Genomic DNA, 26,905 nt, shown 5'->3' with positions numbered 1-26,905 from the left:
GCCGCCCGTGTCACTCGGGTCCCTGGCTCCCTCTGGCCACCACGGCCAGGATGAATCCCTGCCCCTGTTTCTTTCGGCTGGGGAAGGGACAGAAGGGTTCCATTCGCTTCCTCAGCCCATCGTTCTTCTGGGGTTCACACCTTCAACTACAATGGGGGTCCGGCGGAAGTGTCCACCATCAGAAGAGGGACCTGACCTCTGCAACTTCGCCTAGCTCGTGCGGGAACCCTAGGGCTGCCTGCCTGGAGGGGCGGGGTTCGGGGGCGGGGCGGGGCCTTGGTGTGGGGCGGAGTCAGGGCGCGGGGCGGGGCCTTGGTGTGGGGCGGGGCCCAGGCTCGGGGCGGGGCCTCGGGCAAGCCCTGGTTGCGGGGCGGGGCCCTGGCGCGGGGCGGGGCTTGGGGCAGGCCCTGGGCGCGGGGCGGGGCCCTGGCGTGGGGCGGGGCCCAGGGGTGGGGCGGGGCCCAGGGGTGGGGCGGGGCCCTGGCGTGGGGCGGGGCCCTGGAGTGGGGCGGGGCCCTGGCGTGGGGCGGGGCTCAGGGGTGGGGCGGGGCCCTGGAGTGGGGCGGGGCCCTGGAGTGGGGCGGGGCCCTGGCGCGGGGCGGGCGACGGCGACGAGCCGGAGGAGAAAGAACATGGCGGGCGCAGCGGGGCCTGGGACCGGCCCGGGGTCCGCCGGCGGAGATGGAGACGACTCGCTGTACCCCATCGCGGTTTTAATCGACGAGCTCCGCAATGAAGACGTGCAGGTACGGAAGAGGGGCCGGAGAGCGGCCGGGCCCCGCGGGGCTGGTGGCGGGAGGGGGGGAGGCCGTGAGGGGGAGGGCGAGGGAGCCGAGGGCCGGGCTCTCCCCGGGGCTGGCTGGGGAGGCAGGAAGGGCGGCCGGTCCCGCGGGGGGCTGCGGCGGCCAGCGCCCTGCCCGGGCCCCCGGCGCCGGCTGCCCCCGGGGCGCTGCGGAGGCCGGCTTCCCGCCTCCGCGGTGCCTCCCGCGCCGCGCCGCCCCGTCCCGCGGTGTCGGGGGGCGGGCGCAGGCTGCGGGGCGCCGGCGGAGCGGCGGCGGCGCCTCGGCCGCAGGTGGCCGCGGGGCCCTGCGTGCGGGGAATGCCTCTTCCCTCCTCCCGGCGTGGAGAGAGGCGGAGCGGGGCTGCCCGGTGTGTCAGCGTCCTGGGAACGTTTCTCGGTGAATCCGGTCGCCTGCTCCTCACCGACACTGCACTCTCCTTCACACAGTTTCTCAGTGCCCCGGGGATGTCATTCATTCCTTTCTTTCCCGGCCCTTCCAGATCTCTTCCCTGATGAGTTACTCCAGAGTTTCCTTATGCATGAAATCTAAACGAAAGGTTACCCTCCTTTGTATACCTTTTTTGCCCTTTGATCTTAATTGCAGCCGTTTCTTTACCCCCCCCCCATGTTTTTTCTTTTTTTTTAAAGCTCCGTCTGAACAGTATTAAGAAATTGTCAACAATTGCTCTAGCACTTGGAGTAGAAAGGACCCGAACTGAATTGCTGCCATTCCTTACAGGTATATGTCTTTGTTTAAACTATATATAGTGGCTGTAATCCCAGCTACTACAAGGAAGATGGGTTTCATGAGGATCGAAGTTTGAGGATATCTGGGGCAAAAAGTTAACTAGATTACATCTCAGTTAATGAGCTGGTCAGTGTGAGGCACTACTATAATCCCAGCTGTATAAGAAGACCAGGAAGATTGAGGTCCTAGGCCTAGCTGGGCATGAAAAGAGACACTATCCGTAAAAATGATCTAAAGCATGTGGAAGCATGGCTCGTGTAATAAGTGCTTGGCCAGTAAGTTCAAGGCCCTGAGCTCAAATCCTAGTGCCTCCACAAAAAGCAAAAAAGGAAATGGACATTCTGTTTCCCAGTGACTTTCAAAACATTGTTTGCTAAAGTTTGTTACCTACAGTATCATTAGGTACTAAGTTGAACAATGGAAACAGAACAAATATATGTAGTAATGTTAAGGCTAGATAGATTCAAACATTAACCATTTGGCTAGGAGTTAAATTGGTTTGACAGTATGAGTCTTACTAATAGTGTAAAACAGATTTATTCAGATAGGCTAATGAGAGGGAAGATGGTTAGGATTGTGGCTGGACCATCTCATAATCTAGTCCTACTTCTGATTGAGGGTTCCACTCAGGGTTGATGAATACCTGCTGATTCTCCTTTCTAGATACAATTTATGACGAAGATGAAGTGTTGTTAGCTCTTGCTGAGCAACTGGGGAACTTCACAGGCCTGGTGGGAGGTCCTGATTATGCCCACTGTCTGCTGGTGAGTACTTAGCTACTGCCTACCGCCTTGAGAGCTTTATAGTATAGGAGGTGTACTGTGTACTTCAGCCTTTTTTTTGCAGATCTTTGTTAGTCATGTTAATTAGTGAGAAAAAAAACAATGTAGACATTTGAGTATTTCTTTTCCTGGCTGACTTAAAGAACTTTTCTCTGTTTCTGTACTGTACACATAATAGTTCAGAGATGGGAAGGAAAATACCTGATTATTTAAAAATTTTTCCCTCTGAAGCAGGACGTTTTGATTTTCATCTAGCACGCGCGTGTGTGTGTGTGTGTGTGTGTGTGTATGTATATGCTGGTCCTGCAGCTCCAATCTAGCGTGTGTGTGTGTGGGAGATGATACCTGAATTAGATTTTAAAGGATGACCTGGAGCTTAGCAGTTGGACAAGGAAATTTTGTTTTATTATAGCACTTTAAATGATCTGTATGCTTAGTGTTTTAAATTTTCTCCCTGATACTGGCTCTCACGATTTCTAACTCAACCTCCAACCATTGTATAGCACTCCAGAGGATTTTTATGGATAGATACCAATTAGTTTATAGAGATTGATATGTGTGTCTATATGATTTATCTATCTGGATTAAAACATGTACTTCAAATATAATATACCTAAAGCAGAACTCAACTCCCCCTCTCCCCCTCCTATATGCTTCTTTTAGTTTATCACCATCCACTCAGTTACAGAGGCTAAAACCCAGAATGTATTTTTTTTCCCCCTTGGTTGTGTTAAGTAGTGAACCCAGGGCCTCACCCATGGTAAGCAAGCACTATACCACTGAGCAGCATCCCTATCTCTACAGTCTTTTTCATTCCTTCTCCACATCTAATCTGTGAGAAACACCTCCAGATGCTACATATATTTTATGATAGTCCCTTCCCTCCTCCCTGAAGTACCATGATCTTTCATTTAGATTACTATAGTAACTTCTTAACTATAAATGTTAGTGATGGCTTGACTTAGGAGCTTTTGACTTTACATTGGTGCAAAAAATGTTGCACATTCAGTTGGAACTGTATTTCAATTTTGAATTTTGATCTTTGCTGGGACTCCGGTAAAAATACTCCCAAGGAGAATACTGTTATGTGCAGCCTAGCTGGCTGCCCCTGGACAGGCACGTGATCATAGGTGTAAACCAGTACTGTCCATGGCTCTCTGTGGCCAGACTGATGGCTGATAGGTTGGGTTTCACTGTATTTTTCATCTATTGTATTGCTAAGTTATGATGAGTCTATTGGATGTAATTCCATTGGAAGTTAGGAGCATCTGTAGTTGACGTACAGTATCTCTTCTAGTCCTGTGGATCACTGCTGTGGATTATAAAAAATTAGACTCTGTAATTTACAAACCTTACTGTAACATGCCTCTTTGAGCTTACCTGGTATCATGTGCCTTTTTGGTGCTTCACTCTTCGTATTGGTCTTCTTTCTTTTCTTTGTGCCAGTCCTGAGACTTGAACTCAGGGTCTGGGTGCTGTCCCTTGAGTTTTTTTGCGCTAGGTTAGCACTCTACCACTTGAGCCGTAGCTCTACTTCCTTCTTTCTGTTCTTTGAATAAGCCAGGTTCATTGTTTCCTTAAGTCTGACCTTTAACCTTTATCTCTAATGAGATGCTGTTTTGAGCTTCCTGTGTCTGACTCTGTCTGCAAACAACTTCAACTCATCTCTGATTGACTTTCCCTAATCATTCAACTTGAAATAGCCTGCCACTTCCTATCACCTCTTTCTGTTCTTTTTCTTTACAAAGTGTTAGTCACCAACTAATTGTTGCCTTGGTTGACTGTTATTTCCTCCAGTTAAACTCCTCAAGGAACCTTTTCCTGTGTTTTATCTGCTGTGGTACAGCAGATCATTTATTGGAAGAAGGAGCTTCATAGTCTTGGAAACATGAAACTTGCTGGAATCAAAACTACTATAGTGATCAAAGGTCCATAAGAAAAGGACTTGGAGAGGGAGCCGAGTTCCAAACAAGGTTCTCTGGAGTCTTTTAGTCTTGTAGTGATAGACCCCTAGGCTGGTATTGCATGAGAGGAAGTCACTGTTGGCAGAGGACACGTGGTGAAAGACCTCAACAAGTAAGAGCCAGGTGGTATCTTCCTTCTTTTTTCTTTTGGTGGTTTTGGGGTTTAAAGTCAGGGCTTCGCATTTGCTAGGCAAGCACCTATCACTTGAGACATGCCAGGCAAGGCAGTATCTTTTTTTTTGTCGGTCGTGAGGCCTGAACTCTGGGCCTGGGCACTGTCCTTCAGCTCTTCAGCTCAAGGCTAGCATTCTACCACTTGAGCCACAGCGCCACTTCTGGCTTTTTCTGCTTATGTGGTGCTTAGGAATCGAACCCACGGCCTCATACATGTGAAGCAAGCACTCTACCACTGAGCCACCTTCCCAGCCCCAACAGTATATTTTCAATAAGCTTTTGAAATACTCTTTATGAAAGCTGAGGACTTTTGAGCTTTATGTAGCAAATATTTTTGAAATGCCTTGTTACGTGGGTACACATCTTTCCTTTGAGTTGTTAGATCAAATTCTCCAGGTGGAGAATTTGCTCTAATCTTCATAGTTTAGCATGTGCTGAATGTACTTGGGCTAAATACAAACCCAAAAAAGCAGAGCTTCAGAGAACCAGCCTGATTTTCACTTTCTAGTGGGCCATGTCATGTTCATTGCTGAACCTTCTCTGGACACCAATCCCTTTGTACTCTTCTTCTAAAACAGCAAACTGGTCTCCTACCTTCTCTATACTCTTCACTTGGTTTTTCTGTCAGAGCCTTCTGCATATGGGCGATATTGGCCATTTAGAGGTTGGATAATTGGATGGCTTAGACCTAGTAGGCAGGGTCACTTTAATCTCCAGGTAGACAGTATTGGTTTAACCTCTAGGACCTCTAGGCTGGTGCTCAAAAGGATGTAGGTTCAGCGGCCTGACAGGATGTCATTGTGTGATTGCAGTACCTGATGGGGGTCATATTTCTGTGCTTAGTCTTAAGGAAAGACATATCCTTCCCGAGTCTGGCTATGTATCATTTAAACTTAGTGATTTAGCTTCCAGTAATAATATTGTGTCAAGTCTCTTCCACGGTGTCATTAGTAGACGCCATCTGGGAATTGCCATCTGGGACATGGGATCTTGGCTTTTCCACAGAAGTCGTGTCTTCAGGGTGACTGTACCATATGTTATCACCGCGTGAACTCAGAGTAACCATTTGGTACGAAGTAGCTCACATTCTGGCTTTATGTCCCACTGACTTCCCTTCAGTTTCATTAAAGGTGACAGTCTGCATCTAACCAGATTTACTAAGTTTTCTTCTCTGCTTTTCCTTTTTGATGTCCAGCCTCCTTTGGAAAGTCTGGCTACTGTGGAAGAGACCGTGGTTCGAGACAAGGCTGTGGAGTCCCTGAGGCAGATCTCCCAGGAGCACACGCCCATTGCTCTGGAAGCCCATTTTGTGCCTCTGGTGAAACGCCTCGCAAGTGGGGACTGGTTCACCTCTCGCACATCTGCGTGTGGCTTGTTCAGTGTTTGCTATCCCAGAGCTTCAGATGCTGTCAGGGCAGAAATTAGACAGTAAGATATAATACGTTTTTAGCATTTGGGGCTGTTGTGGGCTCACAGTTGACAGTTTACATACTACTCTATTACCAGTGAGTGGTCCAAAGTAGAATAGTCGGGTTGATGCCATTGTAAAAAACAAAACAAAGGCCGGGCGCTGGTGGCTCACGCCTGTAATCCTAGCTACTCAGGAGGCTGAGATCTGAGGATCGCGGTTCAAAGCCAGCCCGGGCAAGAAAGACCGTGAGACTCCTATCTCCAATAAACCACCAGAAAACCGGAAGTGGCGCTGTAGCTCAAGTGGTAGAGCGCTCGCCTTGAGCTGAAGAGCTGAGGGACAGCGCCCAGGCCCAGAGTTCAAGCCCCACGACCGACCAAAAAAAAAAAAAACAAAAAACAAAAAAACAAAACAAAAGTCATGCAGCTGAATATGCCAGTGTTTTATTTTTGTTGCTTTTATGTGTAGAAACTTAATCACTGATGTTTGTAAGGGGAGACTACACTGTGTGTGTGTGTGTGTGTGTGTGTGTGTGTGTGTGTGTGTGTGTGTGTGTGTGTGTGTGTGTGTGTGTGTGTGTGTGTGTGTGTGTGTGTGTGTGTGTGTGTGTGTGTGTGTGTGTGTGTTGGGCATCTGTAACCCTTAGCAATGACAGGAAATACCTTCCTTATTGTCTGCTGCAGGCACTTCCATTCCCTGTGCTCGGATGACACGCCAATGGTACGGCGTGCCGCGGCTTCCAAATTGGGTGAATTTGCAAAAGTTCTGGAATTAGAAAGTGTGAAAACTGAGATTGTTCCACTGTTCACTAATCTAGCTTCAGATGAACAGGTAAATCAACTCATATTTAAGAGCTACAGATATATTATAAACATCTTTTTGGCAGGGGTTTGGTTCTTATGGCAGGATCCACTTTGCAAAATGAGCAAAAACCTGGTCTGGTATGACTCACCTTAGTGTCCGTAGGTTTCTTTCTTAACCAGACCATTGGAAAGGAAGGCACATGGGGCCAAATCTTTAAGCCATAGTATAGAGTTTTAGATATTCTTTTCTGGACTCATTGAAACTACATCTAGATTTTTGAGCAGAGAAGTGGTATGGTATGATTTACATTTTTGGATAAGAGATACGGATAGACAACAGAAGACCAGTTAGGAGATTTAGAGTAAGCAAGGAAGAAATGATGGATGTGAATTCAGGTGGTAATAGTGAAGATGGAGAGGGATCTGCGTGGTTTGGAGCCAGAGCCAAAACCATTTAGCACTGTTAGATTAGACTAGGGGAAGAGGAATCAAGATCTAGAGTTTTGACTTGAGCACTGCTAAGACTGAGAAGATTCTGGAAAGAGGAACGGGGGAGGAAATGCAGAGCTTTGGAAGAGAGTGATAGTTCTTTGATTTGATCTCACTAAAAAAAATCTACAACATCTGTAGGATAGCCAAAAACCTAGTTCTGCCTTTTTTGCCTGTTCCTTTGGATAGGAGGAAGGAATGTGTTGAGCAGGCAGTCGGTTATCGCAAATTTATAGTTTTTCAAATTTCTGTTTTGGAGAGCTAGAGTCGCTGTCATCTTTCTTGATCGTGTGTCTGGTGTACCTATGTTCATGCATTCTTTTTGCCTCATTTTTCCTGCTGCTTATATATTGACAGGGTTTCATATTCTACTTATATGTCTATGATTAACAAGTCTACATTCTCAACTCCTAATTTCTGATTGAGTTTTTTTTTTGTTTTTAATTGTAAAAATACTGTACAGAGGGTTACAGTTACATGACTAATGTAATGAGTACAATTCCTATCGAACATTGTTACCTCCTCGTTTGTTTTCCCCTCTCATCCCTTTCCTCCCCACCTCCCCAATCTGATTGAGTTTTATTTGCATATTTCCATTGGTAAAAGAGCACGAGATGTCAAATTGTCATTTGGCACTTTGTGTGTGAGTTCATTTATCCCCTTAATGTCTTTCTCTCTCTCTCTCTCTCTCTCTCTCTCTCTCTCTCTCTCTCTCTCTCTCTCTCTCTCTCTCTCTCTCTCTCTGTCTTTTGCTCTAGCATTTAGACTCAACTTTTTTGTTTGTTTGTTTGTTTTGGCTGGTCTTGGGGCTTGAACTCAGGGCCTGGGCACTGTCCTAGAGTCTCTCTGTGCTCAAGGCTAGAGCTCTACAACTTGAGCCACAGCGCCACTTAACAGCTTTTTCTGTTTAAGTGGTACTGAGGAATCAAACTCAGGACTTCATGCTAGGCAAGCACTCTACCACGAAGCCACATTCCCATCCCCTCTTTTCTTTTTTTTTGGTTACAGATTTTTTATTTGCTTTGTGAATTTCTTTCCAAATCTGTCTCCTGCCTATACTCCTCTGACTGCCACTGTGAGCTGAGTAGTTTGAAAACTGAGCTTGCAAAGTGATGGGCCTTGCCTCTTTTCTCTGCTTTGATCGGTTCTAAATCACTTCTGTAAGTGTAATTTCCATTTCCTACATTTTCTACTATAACTAGGCTTTAGATAGATCATACATATGTTCTCTTTGACACTTTTTGCCTTTCATTTTCCTTAGTAAAAATTCCAGCCAAGGTTATCTGCTGTTCTTCCTATAACACCTTCGTTTCTTTTGGTTTTCACATGCCATTCTTGGTGAAGGGAGCAAGCTAATCAGCCATTTTCAGACATAAAGACGTGAAATTACACGTGGTGTTTTGTTTGTTCTTTTTCTGAAGCGACACCTATAGCAGCACTGCTTCATGTCACATAGAACTCTGTGTGTTCCTTTAGGATTCAGTGCGCCTCCTGGCTGTGGAAGCCTGTGTCAGTATTGCCCAGTTACTCCCTCAAGATGACCTGGAGGCCTTGGTCATGCCTACACTTAGGCAAGCAGCGGAAGATAAATCTTGGCGAGTTCGCTATATGGTAGCAGACAAATTTTCAGAGGTAAAATTAGTGCATTGGCTGTGTGTGTGTGTGTGTGTGTGTGTGTGTGAGAGAGAGAGAGAGAGAGAGAGAGAGAGAACAAGAGAGAGAGAGAGAACAAGAGAGCGAGAGGGAAAGCATGAGCATGTGGCATTACTGAGGCTTGAGATCTAGGCATCGTTCCCTTGCTCAGTGTTTTCTGCTCACAGCTGGTGAACCATACCTTCAGTTCTGGCTTTTTGCTGGTTAATTGTAGATAACAGTCTCAAGCCTTTGTCTATTTTGGTTGGCTTTGAACCTTTATACTTCAATTTCAGTCTCCTGAGGAGCTAGAATTAATTATAGGCATGAACCATTGATGCCTGACCTATATTGGCATTTCTAAGTATTAAATAAGAAAACCTCCAGAGAAAACACTCATATTTCTGTTGTATGTGGAGTGTCTGGATTCTTTTGAATGGAAAATGTTGTAACAATATACTTAAAAATTGTATACAACTCTTTTTTTTTTAGCTCCAGAAAGCTGTGGGTCCTAAAATCACCCTAAATGACCTCATCCCAGCTTTTCAGAACTTACTTAAAGACTGTGAAGCTGAAGTCCGAGCAGCTGCTGCCCATAAAGTGAAAGGTTCTGGAATTAAATTCATGTTGTAATCTTTGTTATTCAGTTTTTGTCAGTCATCTTGGTGCTTTCTGTGTGTGTGCTGGTATTGGGGATTGAACTCAGGGCCTTGTGCTTTTCCTTGATTGTTTTGTTCAAGACTGGTATTCTGCCACTTGAGTCAGACCTCCACTTTTGGCTTTTTGCTGGTTAATTGGACATGAGAGTCTCTCAGAGTCTCTCTGCCTGGGTTGGCATGAGTCTTCGAGTTGTCTTCACAGGCTGGCTTTGAGCTGAGCCTAGGTCCTCAGCCCTCAGCCTCCCGAGTAACTAGTATTTCAGGTCTGAGCCACTGGTATTTTTTTTTTTTTTTTTTAATATCCACGGCTCTTTTTAAAATCTTAGAATGTGTTTCAGTTAATAGAGATGCTTCAGAGTATGAAAATGTCATAGGGGCATATAAAGCTGCTCCTTTACAGACTTAACAGCCATTTTGTCTTGGTTCCAAAAGCTTATTTACAGGCTAGATTGGCATAGTTAGTATGCAAGGGCCCAAAGACCTTGGTTGGTTTTAGACATACGATTTGCTTTAACTTGTAATAGTTGAAAAGCGTAGGGTACTTATTTGGTTATGTGTAAATGGTTCTATGAAAACACTAATTTTTCTGTTTATCTCTTTCAGAACTTTGTGAGAACTTGCCCAATGAAGGTAGAGAGACCATAATAATGAATCAAATTCTACCCTATATAAAGGTAAATGCAACTTCAATTTACTTGTTTTGTTTTGTTTTGCTGGTTGTGGGGCCTGAACTCTGGGCCTGGGCGCTGTCCCTCAGCTCTTCAGCTCAAGGCTAGCGCTCTACCACTAGAGCCACAGCATCACTTCTGGCTTTTTTTGCTTATGTAGTGCTGAGGAGTCAAACCCAGGGCCTCATGCATGCAAGGCAAGCATTCTACCACTGAGCCACCTTCTCAGCCCCTCAATTTACTTTTTTACTCTTCACTATATGAAGGTGAATATTCAGTTTTTTTTTTTCCTTAAAGTTCTTGGAGTTTAAGGTGGACATGGAATAATTAAGGCAGATGTTTTAAATTTTTTTTTTTTTTTTTTATTGCTTATGGGTTCACATTACTATTATTCTTATAAGGTGCTCTTTGATACTTCTGCCTGTCAGATCTAACAGATGTCTCTCATGAAGTAGTGCTGGCTCTCAGTGCCATAGGAGATGTATGAAGCCTTTTGTAGTCTTGCAAAAGAAAAAAAGTCTTAATTTTTTGTTTTATTTTAGGAGTTAGTATCTGATACCAATCAACATGTCAAATCAGCTCTAGCTTCTGTAATTATGGGATTGTCTACTATTCTGGGTAAAGAGAATACCATTGAACATCTTCTACCTCTTTTTTTAGCTCAGTTAAAGGATGAGGTGAGTGGTTATATATTCTATTGCCTTTATAGTCCTTGATTTAAAGTGATTTTTGGCTTGGAGTTTCACTAAAGTAGGACTGAAACATGGAAATGGGTTTAAAAACCATAGCGTGAAGTTTTAGACTCTCCTGGGTATGAGGTAAAAGTTCCCCAGAAAATGGATATAAGGATCACAAACCTAAAAATGTGTATCCATCTTCCTGCTTGGGTTCTGCTTTATGTTTTCTTTAGACCCAGTATATCTTTGCTTAGAAAGTATTTATATTTTATTTGTTTAGTGGTGCTGGGGTCTTGAACTCAAGTCTTCTGCTTGTCAGCAGGTGCTCTTACTGCTGGGCCCTGCTTCCATCCCTTGTTTGTGCTGGTTATTTTCGAGATAGGATCCCACTTCATGCCCAGACATATGCGTAGGCCTTGATCTGCCTACTTTAGGCTTCATGATTAGGCTTCATAACTGGCAGATGCTACTGGGACCAGCTTTCTGTTGAGAAAGGGGTCTCAGGAACTTTTCTGCCTGGCCTGGCCTTGAACCATGATTCTCCTAATCTCAGCCTCCCATTTAGCAAAAGTAATAGGCATGAGTCACTGTTAAAAAATTATCTTTTATTTAAGCTTAGATAAGAGTATCAAAATTATAATAATAGCTAATATTTCTTGAAAGATATGTGCTGAGCATGGTTTTAAGTTCTTCCTGTGTATTGTGAAATGAAATCCTCACAACGGTTTAATGAGGTAGATCTTATTATTCCCATTTTTCAGATGAAGAAGCCGAGGCACAGTGAGATAAAATAACCTGCCCGAGATTTATAAGCCGTGGCAGATAGCAGATGTACCTGATAGGGTTCCAGAGGTTATATGTACTCAGTATTTACTATTTTGTAAGCTGTACTTGGTTTGTATGTGTCATATACCCATACACACCAGTCATATATACCAGTTATATCCCCCTTTTTTTCCTACCTATCAGTGCTTTATAGCACTTTTTTGGGGTTGGTCATGGGGCTTGAACTCTGGGCCCCTTGGTGCTGTCCCTGAGCTCTTCAGCTCAAGGCAAGCGCTCTGTCACTTGAGCCATAGCACTACTTCCAGTTTTCTTGTGGTTTATTGGAGATAAGTGTCTCATGGACTTTTCTGCCGGGGCTGGCTTTCAACAGTGATCCTGAGGTCTCAGCCTCCTGAATAGGTAGGATTATAGGCATGAACCACTGGCTCTTGGCATTTTATAGCACTCTTTAATCTTATGACAGAAGAATATTTGGCATGATTTTTTTTGTTGTTGTTGGTTGTGGGGCTTGAACTCTGGGCCTGGGCGCTGTCCCTGAGCTCTTCAGCTCAAGACTAGCACTCTACTACTTGAGCTACAACACCACTTTCAGTTTTCTGGTGGTTAATTGGAGGTAAGAGTTTCACGGACTTTCCTGCTCAGGCTGGCTTTGAACTTTGATCCTTAGATCTCAGCCTCCTAAGTAGCTAGGATTACAGGCGTGAGCCATTATTTATGTATGATCTTTATGGAATTGTTTATTTATAGTGTCCTGAAGTTCGTTTGAATATCATCTCTAATTTGGATTGTGTCAATGAAGTGATCGGGATCCGTCAGCTCTCTCAATCTCTCCTTCCTGCCATTGTGGAACTGGCTGAAGATGCCAAGTGGAGGGTCCGGCTGGCCATCATTGAGTATATGCCACTGCTTGCGGGCCAGCTGGTGAGTATAGGTGCTCTTGAAACTAAAGGGTAGTGCAGATAATGGAGATTTAACCATGGCAAGTAGAAGCCCCAAAAGTCTTATGACTTTACTTAGATGTGTGAAAGCAAGCTTTTCTATGTTACTTACCGGATGGCTTTTATTTTCATTAGAGCATTAACTGGTGTTAGGAAAGTATTATAGCTATAAACACATTTCATTTTACTGCCACCATAATCAAAGTCACGTATAATATGATGAATTTCTTGGTATGGTATCTATATCATAAATCTTGTAATATTTGAAGCCAAAGGACTAATTTATAAAAAAGAAAATGAAGTATGGTTTCAAGATAAATTAAATTTGATTTTTGTTCTCGGAAGCATCTTTGGTTACCTATATTGTAAGCAAAATGTCCTTAAAAACTACTTTTTCCTGAATTCTGATGCGAGTTGAGGAATAACCTATGTAGATAAGCTTGTAATTCAATTATTTTGGCCAAGTCCACATTTTTTTATCATATTGTCTGTTGTTATTAGTTTTATTCTGAAACCATTATGTTTAAAATTTTTCCTTTTTTCTTTTTTTTTTTTTTGGGTGGGGGGAGGAGGTTTTGAACTCTGGGCCTGGCTCTATCCCTGAGCTCTTCAGCAGTTTAACTAGCGCTCTACCACTTGGGCCACAGCACCACTTCCTATGCTTAACATCTCAAAGCTAAATTTTATAGTCACATTTGTTGCTTTCTTTCCTTTCCATTAGATGATCTAAAAGTTTCATAGGTCCTTATTCTTTTTCTTTTTTTTTTTTTTTTGGTCGGTTGTGGGGCTTGAACTCTGGGCCTGGGCTCTGTCCCTGCACTCTTCAGCTCAAGGCGTGCGCTCTACCGCTTGAGCCACAGCGCCACTTCCAGTTTTCTGGTGGTTTATTAGAGATAAGAGTCTCACATGGACTTTCCTGCCCAGGCTGGCTTTGAACCATGATCCTCAGATCTCAGCCTCCTGAGTAGTTAGAATTACAGGCGTGAGCCACTGTGACTGGCCATAGGTCCTTATTCTTGCTGGTAGCGTGCTGTTAACTGTTACGATGTAGTCAGTATGAAAGTTCATTGTAACGAAAGCACTATACTCTTACTGTATATTGAGGAGAGTTGACTAGTGATTACTTCATGGGCAGGGACTGTTCGGTGTTTCATTTCTAGTGGCTGCTACAAAGCCTGATTAATTGGCCTTTGTTGATTGTTGAATAAAAGAATACAGGAGTATTTATGAGAAAGCTCATATGTCAGTTAGAGTTGACAGGACTCCAGTTTGTATCCCTCCCTTGGCCCTGCTCTGACCAGTGGATTTATATCAGTGATTTCGGTCCCTTTAGTTCATGAACATGTATCTTGTGGATGTCTGCAGCATTATGTTGTATAGAATTCGAAGTGTTCTGTTCTTCAGAATAGTTGCCAAAGTGGTTAGCATATTTGAGAGTCAGGAGAAATCATCTAGTCACCCTTCCCATTGTCACTCCCAGGGCTGTGACTCTCTAGGATCGTTCTGTGGGGTGGAAAGCAGCCGTGGCTGATGGGTTGCTGAAGACCGAAACAGCTGTCTGGGAAGTGAATTCCAGCACGAGTTCTTTTTTTATTTTTTGTTTTTTAGTATCTTACACTTCTTCTCATTGGCTGGCATTCTACCACCTGAGCCATGCCTCCAACCCCAAATACCATTTCTTCACCCTCTGCTCTGTCTCCACCTGGAGGTCTCCCAGGTCTCACTACACCCAGCAGTATGGAATCCAGGCTTTGGCTTATTCCTGGGAGGGGTGACATGTAATAATTACAGACACATTTTGTCTTATGTATTTTCACTTTCCTTAATACGTCAAGATTTTGAATAATTTAGCCAGTTGACCAGTAAACATGAGTAAATATGAGTAAATACACAGTTAAAACATAGAAATCAAGAAGGAAAATCTTCACCCTGAAATGAAGAGATCTTTGAGAACAGATGTAATAGTCTTACGTTTCTGCCAAAACCTGATCATCTGAAACCTTATCTTTCATCTATTTAAAGTACTTCATCAGTGGTCAGGAACTTTTATAGACTTCAGAGAATTAAAAGATTAAATATTAGACCTCAGAAGGAAGGAGCCAGGACAGTACGGATCACAGTGCCCACCAGCTGGCACAAGTCGTCCCTGAGAAGCTGGGTGTGGCTTCACACTGGAGCCCTCGCCCTGTCAGCTGGTGCCTCCCTTCCTCCCTTCCTCCGCTAATTTCTCCTGTTGTCTCCCAAATCCTCTTCAGTTGTGTGTGTGTGTGTGTGTGTGTATCCACATAATTGTCTTCCTCCCTCCCTCCCTCTCTTCCATGTGAGTGTGAGTGTGTGTGTGTGCACGTGCGTGCTAGTTCTGGGGCTTGAACTCTGGGTCGTGTGTGTGTCCACATAATTGTCTTCCTCCCTCCCTCCTTCCCTCCCTCCTTTTCTTCCTTGTGTGTGTGTGTGTGTGTGTGTGTGTGTGCGCGTGTGCGCGTGTGCGCGTGCGCGCGCGCGCTAGTTCTGGGGCTTGAACTCTGGGTCTTGCACTACCACTCAGCTTGCTTGCTTACCTGGCCTTTACCACTTGAACTACACTGCCAATCCTGCTTTTTCCTATTTAATAGAATATAGAATCTTTCAGATTTGTCTGCCTAGGCTGGCTTTGAACCACAATCCTCCCAATCTCAGCCTAGCTGCTCAGCCTCCTGAGTAGCTAGGATTACAGGTGTGAGTCACTAATGCCCACCTTCAGTCAGGGACATTTTTTTTTTTTTTTTGGTTGGTTGTGGGGCTTGAACTCTGGACTTAGGTGCTGTCCTTGTGCTCTTCAGCTCAAGGCGAGTGCTCTACCACTTAAGCCACAGCGCCACTTCTGGTTTTCTAGGTTTATTGGAGGTAAGAGTCTCACGTGGACTTTCCTGCCCGGGCTGGCTTTGAACCTTGATCCTCAGATCTTAGCCTCCGGAGTGGCTAGGATTACAGGCGTGAGCCACCAGTGCCCGGCAGTCAGGGACATCTTGATGTCAGTTGCTTTATCCGTAAGGATTTGTTAATGATACTAACCAAAAAGAGACGACAACTGGTAATTTATTGACAGATATTTTCCTTGGTAATTCATTGTTTACCACGTTTGTTTGGCATACAGTTTGCATTGTATTTTCCTACTCTCTTGCAGTGTGTGTCTGACTTCTGACTGCCCTATTCTACTTAGCTAGGCCTATGCCATCTTACTTGAGCTTTTCTTTGTGTCTTTTCTTTTTATTAAAATTAGCTAATATTAGTCACACAGGAGGAGGGATTTTATTGTTTCGTTGTTTGTTTATTTTGGAGACAGAGTCTTGGTATATATCTCAATATATCCCATATAGGCCACAACTTTCATTCTTCCTGCTTCAGCTTCCTGAGTGCTTGGATTATAGGCATGTGCCACGGTGCTAGGTCCTTCATGATTTCTCTCCAGTAAAATGGATTTACAGTTTGTAAATCCCATAGTACTCCTTTTCTGGCTGTTTCATGAATTCAGTGTGATTGTAAGCCAATGTTTATTAGTCTTCAGGTAATCTTTGTGTAATGTAAGTAGAGAATCTTGGTCTCTGACCTTTTGAGATGTGTATTAATGGAATGTTCTGTATCCATAGGGTGTGGAATTTTTTGATGAAAAGCTGAATTCTTTATGTATGGCCTGGCTTGTGGACCATGGTGAGTAGATGACATAATAGATTACAGCGGGAAGCCCAGGGTTTCGCCAGGGTCCCACCATGTTCATCCTTTTCCTTTTAGGACGGAATTCTGGTAACGCTGTATGTTTCGCCTTTACAGTGCAGTGATGCTTTGAGTAAATTCCACATAGCTTTGTTTGACTACAGATTTCCCATAGTTTATATTTTATAAATCTGTTTTCTCCAGTAAGTGGTTTCTTTGCCCTCTTTCTTACTTATGCTATTACTCTCTCTTCCTGTCTCTTTTGCTATGTACTTTTTTTCCTTTTGCTGGTGCTGGGGTCTGAACTCAGAGCCTGTGCTTCCTAATCAGGCATTGTACCACTGCCAACCCAATTTTGTTTGGTTATTTTTGAGATAGGTTTACCACTTCATGCCCAGGCTGGCCTGTACTAAGATGCTTCCTTTTGTCAGTGGGTTGACTGGCAAGTTAGCTGCTGTTGTGCTCAGCCTTTGCTTGGGAGAGTCGTGTACACGCACACTCCTGGGCTGGCCTTGTACAACTATCTCCCAGTCTCCACCTTCCATCGAGGCTTGAGTAAGGCCTGAGCCGCCGTGTCTGGCTCTTACTCTTTTATGTTAGGATCTTAAGCTTGCCATTGGTGTCAGGGTTGAGAAGGGATTGTAGTAGATGAAAGTCTTGATACAACTGCTGTTTAATTGGAGTCTTTCAGATTCATCTGACCAGGCTGATTGGAGGAAAAGCCTGAGTGCTTACTTAAAGCTGGGTGCCAGTAATCCTAGCCACTCTGGAGGCTGAGATCTAGGGATCTAGGTTTGAAGCCAACTCAGGCAGGACGACAGTGGTGAGATGCGGATCTCCAATTAACCACTAAAAAGCTTGTAGTAAAGTTGTGGCTCAAGCGGTAGAGCACCAGCCCTGAGTGAGAAAGCTAAAGGACAGCGCCTAGGCCTTGAGTTCAAGCCCAGTACTGACATACCTGCACACACACACAGAAATAGCTGCTTGGCGTTTTGAGGTGAACCATAGATGGAGTATGTTAGATGGAGATTTATGATTCTTAAGAGTGGGAGACAACAGGCATGTCCTGGTAGACAGGGCTGCTGTTCCCAGTTTTGGTGAATGGAAGGCTGACTGCTTATTTCTGACTGATGCTGCCATGGTATTAGTAGAGTGTGCACTCGGGACGCATCGGGTAGGACCACAGCAAGGAGCATGTGACTTTTCTGGGTGAGGTTCAGATAGATGCATGTGTGTATGTCCTCCTGCTTGCCAGACAGAAGTGGGTAGAGATGTACTCTTTATGCCAGATCCCAGATCCAGACTTGGCAGCTTCAGTGTGACCTTAGACCTGTTCCATTGAGTGCCTTTGAGGTGTCATGTGACACTGTTGTCTGTGCTTTGGTTCCATGTTTTCGTGGGTCCTGTCTGAGTTCCACAATATTCTGTAAAAGCTGTATCTGAGTACTGGATGCATCTCTGTATGTGCTGTATCTGAACACTGGATGTATCTCTGTATATGCTGTATCTATCTGAGCACTGGATACATCTCTGTATATGCTGTATCTAAGCACCTGATGTATCTCTGGATATGCTGCATTTAAGAACTGGATGCAGCTGGGTGCCAGTGGCTCAGGCCTGTAATCCTAGCTCCTCAGGAACCTGAGATCTGAGGATCACGGTTCAAAGCCTGCCAAGGCAGGAAAGTCCACGTGAGACTCTTATCTCTAATAAACCACTAGAAACCAGAAGTGGCACTGTGGCTTAAGTAGTAGAGCACACGCCTTGAGCTGGAGAGTGCAGGGACAGCGCCCAAGCCCAGAGTTCAAGCCCCACGACCGACCAAAAAAAAAACTGGATGCAAAACAAAACTGGATGCATCTCTGTATATTTCTTCTGTACATACTTACGGTTGGATATTTGGGAGGAGTCAGATAACAAATATTTTAAATTACAGGAAAAACTTTCCTTTAAAGGGTGTTTAAAATTAATGTATTTCTGATAAATATTTATTGATAATGGGAATGTCATAACAGATCATTCTGTACTTGAATTGACGCTGGATTAAGGCAGGACTTTTTTTTGTTGTTGTTCTGGCCAGTTTCAGGGCTTGAACTTAGGACCTTATGCTGTTGGTTAGCTTTTTCCATTGAGGCTGGTATTCTACCATTTGAGCCAAACCTGCATGTGCAGCTTTTTTGCTAGTTAATTGGAGATAAGACTTTTTCAGATTTGTCTGTGTAGATTGGTTTTGAACCTTGATTCTTGGACCTCAGCCTCCTCAGTTAACTAGGGTTACAGGCGTGAACCACCAGTGCCTGGCTTAAAGCAGTTTTAAAGTTCTTCTGTTCCACTAAGAATTTAAAGAATTTAATTCCTGATGCTCATTTTATCTAGGCTTGCTTTTCATTTGTTATTTTTCTCTGATCCTTGTTTGCTGAAGCAGTATACTAAAGTGGGGGTGGATCGCATTCTTTGATTCTAAAAATGGGGAATTCTGCAGTTGTTCTGTGACTCACAAGGGTTTTCTGTTGCTTTGCTTTTGCATTTTATTCAGTGTTTTTAGTGTGCTTTATAACATGACAAAATGCTGCTTTTACATTTTAGGAAAGTGTTATGTACTGATCACTGATGAGTTTATATATATATATATATATATATATATATATATATATATATATATATAAAACTATTTTGTTTTTGTTGGGTTTTTTTGGGTCTGGTCGTGGGGCCTGAACTCTGGGCCTGGGCGCTGTCCCTCAGCTCTTCAGCTCAAGGCTAGCGCTCTACCACTTGAGCCACAGCGCCACTTCTGGCATTTTTCTTTTTTTTTTTTTTTTTTTTGTCGGTCGTGGGGCTTGAACTCTGGGCCTGGGCGCTGTCCCTCAGCTCTTCAGCTCAAGGTGAGCGCTCTACCACTTGAGCTACAGCGCCACTTCCGGTTTTCTGGTGGTTTATTGGAGATAGGAGTCTCACGGTCTTTCTTGCCCGGGCTGGCTTTGAACCGCGATCCTCAGATCTCAGCCTCCTGAGTAGCTAGGATTACAGGCGTGAGCCACCAGCGCCCGGCGGCATTTTTCTTTTTGCTTATGTGGTGCTGAGGAATTGAACCCAGGGCCTCAGGCATGCAAGGCAAGTGCTCTACCACTGAGCCACCTTCCCAGCCCCTGATGAGTTACATTTTGAAACATTTTTTTTTTCCTGGTAACTGAGCTATAACTGTAACCCCTCTGTATATCACCTTTACAATAAAATAAAATAAAACAAGAATATTGTAGGCTGGATGCTGGTGGCTCATGCCTGTAATCCTAGTTACTCAGGAGGTTGAGATCTGAGGATTGATGTTCTAAGGAAAGTCCATTAGACTCTTATCTTCAATGAACCACCAGAAAACCAGAAGTGGCGCTACGGCTCAAACTAGTTAGAGAGCTAGCCTTGAGCAAAAGAACTCACAGACAGCACCCAGGTCCTGAGTTCAAGCCTCATAACCGACAAAAAAAAAAAAAAGCAATATTGTTAAAAAAAACTCCAGAGAAAGACTGACTTACGGATGTTTGTGTGGTTGAGTGGACATTTTTTTGATCAGAGGGGCCAGCTTTAAGGTTGATTATAGCTCAGTGCTAGAATGCTGGTGTAGCACACTAAGTGCCTGAGGTTTGACTCCCCAGCACTAGGAGAGAGGGAAGGTCATGGAGAGTGAAGAGCCAGGACTCGGAAGGCGGAAGCTTATCCCACACTAGGCAAGTACTCTGCCACTGAATTTTATCACTAGCCTGGGGATTTCCTTTTTGCAGAAGAAAAAAAGAATCAAAGTAAAGGTTGAGGAGCGTAGAGAGACATTTAAAGAACCCTTTACTGCTTAGTCTGACCTGGGGGTGGGGGGAGGAGAACGGGAGAGAATGCACACGCGTGTGGGAGACACAGGCAGACAGACGAAACAGGGAGAGAAAACAGGCAGAACTGTGGGATGGTTTGCATTCTTCTGACAACAGAATTGAGAGGAGCCAAGAACATAGTAGGCATCTGGCCAACTGTGGAGATGAGTGCAGTTAAGGTCTTGGTCCAGGCTGAGCGTGTGCGTGCTCAGACTCTGGTTCCTCTGGCAATGGGATCCCTTCCTATCAGAATGACATTATGGTGAGAAAAGACTTGGGCATATTAAAGCACATTAATTAGAGGAAACACACAGATGCTCTGGGTAGCTCCACCGTGGAGGGAAGCGCGTAGGCGGGTTTGGGCTGTCATGCTGTGATGGGGGGCTTGCACAGCTCACTGCTTGGAGAATGCTTTCGGGCATTCCCGATGGAGATCGGTGGCTTCTGGAGATTTTGTTCTTGTCAGAATTGATAGTAAATTGTATAGTTACTGGTCTTAGCTGTTTTACTCGTTCTTAATGTTAGTGCTCTGAAGGTTCTATGGGCTGGCAAAGTTGGCTATTTCTGGTCTAACAGCTCATTTAGGTTGCTGTGATTGGGGCCCTATTTGGGTGGCATTTCTGCCCTTCCTTGAGCATTGGAGCTGCAGCACCTACCACCCTTGACTTGTCACCTCTGTCCAAATTTTGGGTCTTTCTGGGTCTGCAGAATGATGTGATAAAGGCCTGATTTTGTTAGAGATGATGTAGCAACGTATTTTGAGAGGATAGTAGCTTAGACCTTTATGATTGGTATTTATAACCATTTTGTGTAGAATTACTAGATATTTAGGTAGGTGTTTGTTTACAGAAGACATCTGCTATCTTAGTACCTAAACATTTTCAATGCAAAAGGAACAAGTTGGTCTTAGATTTTATTTGTGTGTGTGTGTGTGTGTGCGCGTGCACGTGTGTTCATGCATGCATGCATGCATGCATGCATATGCTGGGACTGGGGCTTAAACTCAGAGCCTGAGTGCTGTCTCTGAGCTTTTGTGCTCAAGGCTAGCACTCTGCCATTTGAACTGCACCTTCACTTCCGTTTTTTGGGTGCTTAATTGGGGATAAGAGTCTCATAGACTTTCCTGCTTGGGCTGACTTTGAACTTGATCCTCAGATTTCAGCCTTAGCTAGGATTATAGGCATGAGCCACTGGTGCCTGGCTTATGTGTGTGTTGAATTCTTCTCTCAGCTATTCTCTTTGACACACCTGCCACTTAGATACCAAGAATACTGAGTTATTGAGTCCAAAAATACTGGATTTAGTTACCAGTCGTACCAGTGGTATAATAATCTAAAATACTCACTGGATATCATGTTACAAGCTTGCTTTAAAAAATTCATCTGACTCATCATGGCTTTTCTTATCAAGTCTAACTGTAGCTTTCAAAATGCCTTGTGGTCCAGCCTACTATAACTGTAACCTCTACGTCACAAGGTTTCTCGCATTTTCCTTTATTTTTTTTTTTATTTTTTTTTTTTTGTCGGTCGTGGGGCTTGAAGTCTGGGCCTGGGTGCTGTCCCTCAGCTCTTCAGCTCAAGGCGAGCGCTCTACCACTTGAGCTACAGCGCCACTTCCGGTTTTCTGGTGATTTATTGGAGATAGGAGTCTCACAGTATCTCCTGCCCGGGCTGGCTTTGAACCGTGATCCTCAGATCTCAGCCTCCTGAGTAGCTAGGATTACAGGCGTGAGCCACCAGCGCCCGGCTCGCATTTTCCTTTATGACTTGGGAACATTTCTTTTTCTTCCCCTCTTCTCTCCACTAACACACGCCCTCCATAATTCTAATCTCAGCGCCCCCTACAGCGCGTCTCCCCCTCAGCTTCCTCACCTCCCCGGTCCCTCGTCCCTACGCTCCTCAGCCCGCACTGCCAAACTTCACTATCACCAGTCTTACTCTACGGGACTTCTTGGAGTGCCTTCGTTTTTAATCCTCTGATAAAAAAGTTATGGCTGAGGGAGCGTGGAGGAAGGGGTGACTTTGTCCAAACTCTTTATTCTTTACCTGACTTATATAACCGTAACCACTCTGTATTTCACCTTTACAGTAACTTTTACAAAAAAAGAGTCATGGTATGGGTGTTTTCTTTCTGTAACACATAATACCTCTTAAGCACTTGTATTTGGTAATATTTGAGTATGTGTACAAATGAGCTCTTGGTATCTCTTTCCTTGACATACACATTTTGAAAGTAATGAGAGCTAATCAGTATGAGTTGTAGCAAGGGGCATGTTCACAGAGGTTTTGTTTTGGCCCATATTTGATGTCAGTGTAAGCAAATGCAATGTGGTTGCGCTGATAAAGTCAGTCATATAAGGTGTTCTTGACTTCCTTCTGCAGTGTATGCCATCCGGGAAGCAGCTACCAATAACCTCATGAAATTAGTTCAGAAGTTTGGTACAGAATGGGCCCAAAATACCATCGTTCCTAAAGTGTTAGTAATGGCGAATGACCCCAATTACTTGCATAGGATGACCACTCTGTTCTGCATTAATGTGAGTATTATATCCCTGTTCTTGATAAGTTTGGGCATTAAAGCAATAATAAGGGTATCATTTACATGTCTGTATTTCTGTTTGAATGTACTAACTTCTGTTTTGGATATATGTACTATATGGATTAATGTGGACAATTTAGGAGGTGAGAGAAAAGGCTGATTTTTAAATTCCTGCTAAAATTGGGTGGTAGTGGTTGAGAAGCTGCTATGTAGTGTGAGTCCTGGTGGAGTTTTCTGGCCTTTTGTCCTTGTGTGCCTCATGCTAGAAACAGTTTCTTGTCAGAAATGTTATTATTTGTCTCACTCAATTTTGGATTTTTTTCTTTTAAATGTGCCACCATGTTTATTTTCTAGGCACTGGCAGAAGCCTGTGGTCGGGAGATAACTACCAAGCAAATGCTGCCCATCGTCTTAAAAATGGCAGGAGACCAAGTGGCAAATGTTCGTTTCAATGTAGCCAAATCACTCCAAAAGATTGGACCAATTCTAGATGCTAAGTAAGATTGCAGTCTTATTTTTATTTTAAAAGTATATTTTAACACCTTGTAGTCGGGAATAATGGCTTAAACGAAGCTCATTGACTGTTACTTTACCTAAAATATGGACTTCTCTAAAGAAAATAATTTAGCTATCATTTTGGTCGGTCATGGGGCTTGAACTCTGGGCCTGAGCACTGTCCCTCAGCTCTTCAGCTCAAGGCTAGGGCTCTACCACTAGAGCCACAGCGCCACTTCCGGTTTTCTGGTGGTTTATTGGAGATAGGCATTTCACAGCTTTTCCTGCCCTGGCTGGCTTGAACCGAAGTCTTCAGGTCTCAGCCTCTTGAGTAGCTAGGATTACAGGCGTAAGCCACCGGCACCTGGCTTTGCACTGTGACTTTTGTGTACGTTCTATATATGCATAGATGAAGGAAGCCAGTTTTACTGATCCTAAATATTAGACAATGTTTTTTACTTTAACCTTTAAAAATTACCCCAGGGCTCACTGGATTGTTTCACAGATACTACTTTTGCATGTTAGTGCTTTGCAGGGAGAAGTGAAGCCGGTGCTGCAGAAGTTAGGTCAGGATGAAGACATGGACGTCAAGTACTTTGCACAGGAAGCTATAAGCGGTATGTGTTTCTGCCGTCATGTCAGTGGGGTTTGGGGAGGAGGAGGCTGAAGTGACTGGCAGCATCGAGGGTGCCGAGTGCTTGGGGTGCCGAGCTCCCTCTTTGGTTGGAACTTTCTTGGTCTTCCACGCGGCCCTAGGTGAACAGGCCATTTTCTCGGTTCCCTGTCTAGGACTGAGTGGGGTTATGATTCTCATTGGTAGGAACAGTTTTCAGTTTGGACTTTGACTTAGTCTTTCAAATTTACCTTATGATTAGCCTGGGAGAGTGAAAGGACAGACCACAGCCATAGAAAGAAATTGGCTACGATGAGAAGGTCTTGCTCTCATGTTGTTGGGTCATTGTTAGATGCTGAAAATTCATCCAGCATTCTTGAACTTTCTGTACCACTAACCTTGATTTTGTTTGGAATTTTCCAGTTCTGGCGTTGGCATAATGAACAACAGGAGGGAAAAGCCTTTACTAAATAATTATCACAGATTTCTAGTCAGTGTGTTCTTAACCTGGGAGGAGAAAAAAATGGAAAACCTTCAAGATCCCTTCCAAGCAAATGGCAACAACATAGAAGAAATCAAATTCCAGTAACTTTCTAAAGATGAAATGAGATTGTTTTTATTCATCTCTTTGTTGGGATAATTATTTCAGGATTTCCTATTGACTGATACTTCCTAATTCCTGATAGCACAGTCAGCTTGTGATTGTCTCTTAAAGATTTTTCCTGCACTGTTGGGCTCTTGCCTCCTTGCTTCTGGATCAAGCCCCAGCCGCTTCCCGTCCAGAGCAAAGTCTGGATGGGTGTGCACGCAGACTTGGAGCGGGGTGATTCTCCTGTTGTTTACATAGGTCTGCGTGAGCTTCTCCATCATTCCAAAGTTAAATGTAAATGGTTTAGGATAACTTATTTTATAAATTCTCTATTGGGGGATATATCGAGATGTCACTGTAATGAAAACCACGTTTTCCTGGGTTCTGATGGGCTGCTCCAGTGTCTCACAGGAAAGGGGAGTGTGGAAACTCAGGGTTAACATGTTGGTTGATCTGCTTTGTATTTGCTTGATTTCGTCTGTAATCATGACATTGAGAAACTTGAAGTGTTGGATGTATCTTGCTGCTAATGTGTGACGTTGACACCTAACCATTTCAATGGCTTGCCATTGTGACTGCCGTAAATTCTCTCTTCCCTTCTGAGCAGCTTCCACCGTGGTCCTCCTACAGTGCAGTAGTTGTACTGTCCTACAACTGCAGGACTGCAGTTCGTCTTTGGAATGAGTGTTGGACCCCACCACCCCACCTCGTGGGTTTCCCAGACTGCCCGGCTCTGCCCCCCACAGTGCAGATGTCACGCTCCAACTCAGGTTTCGTTGCTAATTTTTTGGTACGGGTGATGCTGGAATCTTATTTGAAGTGTTTACTTTTCTACTTTTACAGTAAAACCTCATTAATTCCTCCTGGAATTTAAGGTAGTAAGTTGGGCTAAAGGATTCGCTGAAGCAAATGAATAGCCTGCAAGAAGCCTGTTCATACACGTCACCAGTTTTAAAACTCGCGTGTCATTTGCCAGCAGACATGCAGCTCCCACGCAGTTACTTGCAGTTACTTCACATGCTTCCCTGGGGGTCTCTAAGAGCTCCCATCTTTTTTTTTGAAGACAGTGTGCTTTTTAATCCTTGAAATATATGCATTTATATTTCATGAGAGTTTATGTTTCTTGCAAATAAACGCGTTTTTCACCTAATCAAACTGTGTGGCTAACAAATTCTAGTTAATGAGGTCTTACTATAGTATAGTTCTCTCAGTGCTTCTTGTTTTGTAGTTGGGTGTTAGTTACTGTTTTGGTTTTGGAATTCATTTCATTTACTGCCTCTTTTAAATCAGCTAAGCTCTGTTTTGTTTTGTGAAGGTCCAAATACACCTATATAACTTATTAAACAATTATATAACCTGAATTTGAGTAAATGCTTTCAATTTTGTTTTACCTTAGAAAAACAGAACAAAATATAAATTAGAAATGATCAACCTGCATCGTAAACTTAAATTGCCTGTAGTTAGGTGGCTCATGCCTGTCATCCTAGCGACTCAGGAGGCTGACAGCTGTGGTTCAGAGGCAGCCCGGGCAGAAGAGTCCCCATGAGACCCTTATCTACACTTACCCACTCAAAAACTAGAAGTGGGGCTCTGTGGCTCAAGTGGTACAGCACTAGCCTTGAGCACAAAGAGGTTCAGGGACAGTGCCCAGGTCCTGAGCTCAAGCCCCAGGACTGGCAAAAAAAAAGTTTCTACATTTTCATTTTACTGTCTCAAACTTTTTTTTTTTTTTTTTTTTGTCGGTCGTGGGGCTTGAACTCTGGGCCTGGGCGCTGTCCCTCAGCTCTTCAGCTCAAGGCGAGCGCTCTACCACTTGAGCTACAGCGCCACTTCCGGTTTTCTGGTGGTTTATTGGAGATAGGAGTCTCACAGTCTCTCCTGCCCGGGCTGGCTTTGAACTGCGCTCCTCAGATCTCAGCCTCCTGAGTAGCTAGGATTACAGGAGTGAGCCACCAGCGCCCGGCTACTGTCTCAAACTTTTATGTTACAAACACTTTTAGTTTTTTTTTAGTTTTTTTTTTTTTGTCGGTCATGGGGCTTAGAACTCTGGGCCTGGGCGCTGTCTCTCAGCTCTTCGGCTCAAGGCGAGCGCTCTACCACTTGAGCTACAGCGCCACTTCCGGTTTTCTGGTGGTTTATTGGAGATAGGAGTCTCACGGACTTTCCTGCCCGAGCTGGCTTTGAACCGCGATCCTCAGATCTCAGCCTCCTGAGTAGCTAGGATTACAGGCGTGAGCCACCAGCGCCTGGCACACTTTTAGTTTTATGAGTGTTTATGACCTACATGTTTGCTCTCATTGAAATTCGTATTTGAGAGACGTATAGAATTTTGAAAGAAATTAGCATTGGAGCCCTTGTGCTCATCTGATACCACACTAGTTTGTGGATAGACTCCGTTGCCCTTGGGCCCCTCCCCCAAGCTATATGCACTTACTTTCCTGCCCTGAGACTAAAAGGGAGAGAGTGCAGGCTTGCTTCCTCAAATGTGGACCCCTAAGGGACTTCATTGTTTCTTTCTGACTTTAAGTAGAAACCCCCTTTTATTCCTCCCCAGAGGAATTGCTCTTTGCCTCCTGATAGGGGCATTCTGAAAATGTGTACTTTTCCTGTCCTG

The 26,905-nt window shown here is 44.2% G+C and overlaps 1 protein-coding gene across 2 annotated transcripts; it reads left to right on the top strand.

The window, feature by feature from the left end:
• Positions 1-577: 577 nt before the first annotated feature.
• On the top strand, positions 578-25,652 carry Ppp2r1b (protein phosphatase 2 scaffold subunit Abeta). 2 transcript variants are annotated; one of them, XM_070038414.1, is made up of 15 exons: positions 578-746; positions 1,430-1,520; positions 2,193-2,293; positions 5,645-5,877; positions 6,544-6,691; positions 8,629-8,784; positions 9,277-9,391; positions 10,047-10,117; positions 10,654-10,788; positions 12,322-12,495; positions 16,139-16,199; positions 22,438-22,592; positions 22,949-23,091; positions 23,615-23,706; positions 24,126-25,652. In XM_070038414.1, the coding sequence occupies exons 1-15, from the start codon at positions 633-635 to the stop codon at positions 24,140-24,142; spliced, it is 1,806 nt and encodes a 601-aa protein (XP_069894515.1). In that variant the 5' UTR covers positions 578-632; the 3' UTR covers positions 24,143-25,652. The 2 variants fall into 2 exon arrangements, with proteins under 2 accessions (XP_069894515.1, XP_069894516.1); XM_070038415.1 differs by lacking the exon at positions 10,654-10,788 and having other exon boundaries at positions 605-746.
• Positions 25,653-26,905: the final 1,253 nt, after the last annotated feature.

Source organism: Dipodomys merriami, unplaced genomic scaffold (genome assembly GCF_024711535.1).
Source record: "Dipodomys merriami isolate MVZ:Mamm:240054 unplaced genomic scaffold, mDipMer1.0.p SCAF_29, whole genome shotgun sequence".
Classification (NCBI taxonomy): domain Eukaryota; kingdom Metazoa; phylum Chordata; class Mammalia; order Rodentia; family Heteromyidae; genus Dipodomys; species Dipodomys merriami.
This window is presented reverse-complemented; position numbering and strand designations above follow the sequence as displayed.

Bases quoted from the DNA above. Each gene is read 5' to 3' on its own strand.
- Ppp2r1b (XM_070038414.1), top strand. From the start codon at position 633: ATGGCGGGCGCAGCGGGGCCTGGGACCGGCCCGGGGTCCGCCGGCGGA. The intron at 6,692-8,628 runs GTAAATCAACTC...GTGTTCCTTTAG, and splicing joins ATCTAGCTTCAGATGAACAG to GATTCAGTGCGCCTCCTGGC. The intron at 22,593-22,948 runs GTGAGTATTATA...TTTATTTTCTAG, and splicing joins CCACTCTGTTCTGCATTAAT to GCACTGGCAGAAGCCTGTGG.